General features: G+C 45.9%; 1 protein-coding gene across 1 annotated transcript; it reads left to right on the top strand.

The window, feature by feature from the left end:
• Window positions 1–6: 6 nt before the first annotated feature.
• Window positions 7–2,432, top strand: PCDHAC1 (protocadherin alpha subfamily C, 1; the record flags this gene model as incomplete). Its single annotated transcript, XM_009587907.1, has 1 exon — window positions 7–2,432. A coding segment is annotated over exon 1 (2,415 nt), but the record flags the coding sequence as incomplete, so codon positions are not given.
• Window positions 2,433–3,918: the final 1,486 nt, after the last annotated feature.

The raw sequence follows: 3,918 nt of genomic DNA, 5'->3' as shown, positions 1-3,918 counted from the left end.
GAGCCAGGGGAGGAAGAATGCGGGTCTATTTGATGGTCTTCTGCCTTATTTGCTGCACCGCGAACGGGCAAGTAGTGTATTCCATTGCCGAGGAAACGGAGCGTGGAGCGTCTGTTGGGAACATAGCGAAGGATTTAGGAATAGATGCAGCTACACTTTCAGCTCGGAAATTTCGCATGATCACCAGTTCAAGTAAGCAATATTTTAATATAAATGCAAGCACAGGGGCTTTGTCTGTTAACGAGCCCATAGACAGAGAGCAGCTTTGTGAATTAAAGTCTGCCTGTCTTCTGAATTATGAACTCGTGTTAGAAAATCCTCTAGAGCTTTATAGGATGGAATTTAAAGTCTTGGACATAAATGACAATTCCCCCAGCTTTCCCTTAAGTGAATATCACATAAACGTGCCTGAGTTCCTGTCACCTGGGGCACGGTTTACACTCCCCAACGCCCAAGATCTTGATGAAGGTACCAACAGTGTCCAGAATTATACTCTGAGCCCTGATGAACATTTCCATTTGGAAATGCAGACACGCGGGGATGGGAGTAAATATCCTGAACTGGTGCTGAAGAAAGCCTTAGACAGGGAGCAGCAAGCCACTCACAGACTTGTCCTTACAGCCAAAGATGGTGGGGATCCTCCAAAGTCCGGTGATGTCCCGGTCATTGTGACTGTGCTGGATACCAATGACAATGCACCAGAATTTGAGCACTCAGTCTACAGGGCGAGTGTCTTGGAAAACTCCCCCAGTGGCACTTTGGTGGTGCAAGTGCATGCCACGGACTTGGATGAAGGTCCAAATGGAGAGGTCAGGTATTCATTTAGCAATACTACTTCTGCTGATATACAGCGAATGTTCTTAATTCACCCGCACACTGGGGAGGTGACAGTCAATGGCGTTTTAGCTGTTCAGAGACCTCTCCTCGAGATGCTTATTGAGGCAAGGGATAACGGGGCATTTGGCATGTCCAGCACAGCTAAACTGCTGGTGGAAATCACTGATGTGAACAATCATGGCCCAGAGATAACAATTACATCCCTTTCCAGTCCCATTCCTGAGGATGCTGCTCCTGGCACAGTGATAGCTCTGCTGAGTATTATGGATAAGGACCCTGGGGAGAACGGGAAAATAACCTGCCAGATCCCCGGAAATCTTCCCTTCCAGTTAAAGCCTTCTCTTGAAAACTACTATAGCCTGGTCACCAGTGGGCTTCTGGACCGAGAGCTGATCAGTGGGTACAACATCACCATTACTGCCACAGACTTGGGCTCTCCACCTATCACCACTCAGAAGACCCTCTGGGTGCAGATTTCTGATGTGAATGATAACCCCCCTGTCTTCAGTGCTGACACATTTGATGTGTTTGTGGAGGAGAACAATCCACTTGGTGCTTTTCTGTACCAGGTCTCAGCATCTGACCCTGATATGGGGGAGAACGGACGGGTCTCTTATGTGCTCAGGAATTCCACAGTTGCAGGCAGTGCCCTGGCCAGTCTTTTGTCTGTGAGCTTGGCCAACGGGAGCATCTATGCAAAACGTGCCTTTGACTTTGAGCAGCTTAGGAGCTTCTATTTCCAAGTGGAAGCCAAGGACAATGGGTCACCAGCCTTGAGTGCTGCCATAACTGTGAATGTTTACATCTCAGACCAGAATGACAATGCCCCAGCCATCCTGTACCCCACCAGCCAGAATGGCTCAGTAGCTGTGGAAGTTGTGCCCCGCCTGGCTGATGAGGACTACCTGGTGACCAAAGTAGTGGCAGATGATGAGGACAATGCGCAGAATGCCTGGCTCTCCTATCACCTCGCCCATTCCTCTGACTCCACCCTGTTCCACTTGGCACCGCATTCTGGCGAGCTGCGCACCACGCGCTCCATGCGCTCCACTGACTTCCTCAAGCACAAGGTGGTTGTGGTTGTGCGGGACCACGGGGATCCACCGCTCTCCTCTACTGTGACAGTGGGCATCCTGCTGGCTGACACCCTGCCTCAGGCACTGCCAGACTTTGATGACAGTGGGGAGCCACTACCACTGCTCAACGCTACAAACATCTACTTGATCATTTCCCTTGCCTGTGTCTCCTGCATCTTTGTGGCATTCCTCCTCTTTCTTGCCATTGTGCGGCTGTGCCGCTGCCGGACTTGTTGCTGCAGCAGCTGCTGCTGCCCAGCTGATGAGTATGAAAAGTATTGCTATAGCGTGCACATGCTTCCCAGCTCCCACCTCCCACTGGACATGCTGGAGGTCACTGGTGTGGGTAAACTGACGCATACCTATTTGTATAGGGCATCTGTAGGTCTTGGGCGTAGTAACAGCAGCATCCCGAACAGTGATCCTGGGAACATTCCCAGCAGCTCAAGGTTACAAGTGCCAGGACCCTGCATCCAAGTGCAGCAGGTCCAAAGTGATCGGTTGAGTGCTGTCCTCGTGGTAAGTACTTCTTCCTTTCACTTTTTTTCTCCCAGGCACATGGCCTTGCGTCTACACTGGGTTGCTGTCAGTGCAAAAGAAGGTACTGAGGGTGTTTGCAGGACAGCAGGCATCATTTCATGGCACGTGAAGGAAACTTCAGTTCCTTTTATATCTTTCCTAAAGCCAAGATCTTTTTGGGTGCAATATGGTCATGGGATGATAGAAGAGATTTTTTTTCCCGCAAACATTTAGGACCTTCAGACATAACTGAAGGTAAAGAAGATGTAAGTGAGAACTAAGTACCTTGCAAGCCGAGCCATTGTCTTCAGATAGCTAAGTAGGGGCATGATAAAAGTCCATGCAAGTTTCTAATCCATGGGTAATTCTAATCTATATTGTATGGAGCCTGTGATTTTTTTTTACGATTATTTTTTATTCCCCCCTCCCCCAGCTCCTGAGATTTTTTCATTGAGGGGTGAGAAGTTTGCTGAGCCAAGATGCTGGTTTGCCCAGGGTAAGCCTATGGTGGAGTAGCAGGAATTCAATATCCAGCTCTTCTTTAGGAAATGTAATTTGTAGTGCGCATCTCTCTTTCTAAGCAATCCACAGGTTTTGTGAATCTAAAATAATTCTCTTTTGAGCCTCTGACCAAGCTGGTTTCTTCTCAGTAGTGTGATGGGTGACTTCGCAGGAAAAAATATCTTACTTTGATCACGGTTTAGGGCTACAAGGTAGGATATGTCTGCAGATCCAATCTGCTGGGTGTTGCTGTGTCACTTGTCCAAGATTCAGTTTTCTTATATGCAAAATAACACTGGTTGTATTTTTAATAGGTGCTGTGAGTCATCTTCACATTTTTGTGAAGTTTTGAGATGTTTTGCCTGCAGACTGTCAAATTTCTTTAGTGTGCATAAAGGTAACTAACCACTGTTGGCTCTGTCCAGGCCAGTACTCTGTGGTAAGAGCTATTCCAGATGTTTCTAAAGCAAATGTAAGAACCCATGTTAGACAGACATGGTATAATCTGCTTCCTGCAATTGTCTTTGTCCTAATTTACAGTTATTAGAGTTTGTCCTAAGTCTGTAACTGTTATGTTTATTTACATTTTTGAAATCATTATTGTACCTTTAAATACATGTAAATGGCCAGCCCCTTTTTGAACCTAGATGTAAGGGTAGCTTCAGCAACTTCTTTGGATAATCAAATACATATTCAGGTATATAGTACTTCCTTTTATAACTCTTGAATTTTCAAGTAGTGATTTTTAATAAGTTTTCCCTTGTTCTAGAAAAGATTCCTGATTTGCTCTTAACTATGCAATTAGTTTATCATGCCTTCTCTTATTTATCTGTCGGCAAGGTGAAATTGGTTTGTGGCTTGTGGGTTTTTTTCCCCTCTCACTCTTTTCTGAACATCTTTTCCACATAAATCTTACTGGCAAGGAAAGATCTTTTCTCAAATATTTGTTATTTGATTTACTCATGATGGTTTACCTAATATTTAA

The sequence above is a fragment of the Fulmarus glacialis genome, unplaced genomic scaffold (assembly GCF_000690835.1).
Source record: "Fulmarus glacialis isolate BGI_N327 unplaced genomic scaffold, ASM69083v1 scaffold35540, whole genome shotgun sequence".
NCBI classification, from domain to species: domain Eukaryota; kingdom Metazoa; phylum Chordata; class Aves; order Procellariiformes; family Procellariidae; genus Fulmarus; species Fulmarus glacialis.
Note: the sequence above shows the minus strand (reverse complement) of the source record. Positions and strands in the feature narration are given on the sequence as shown.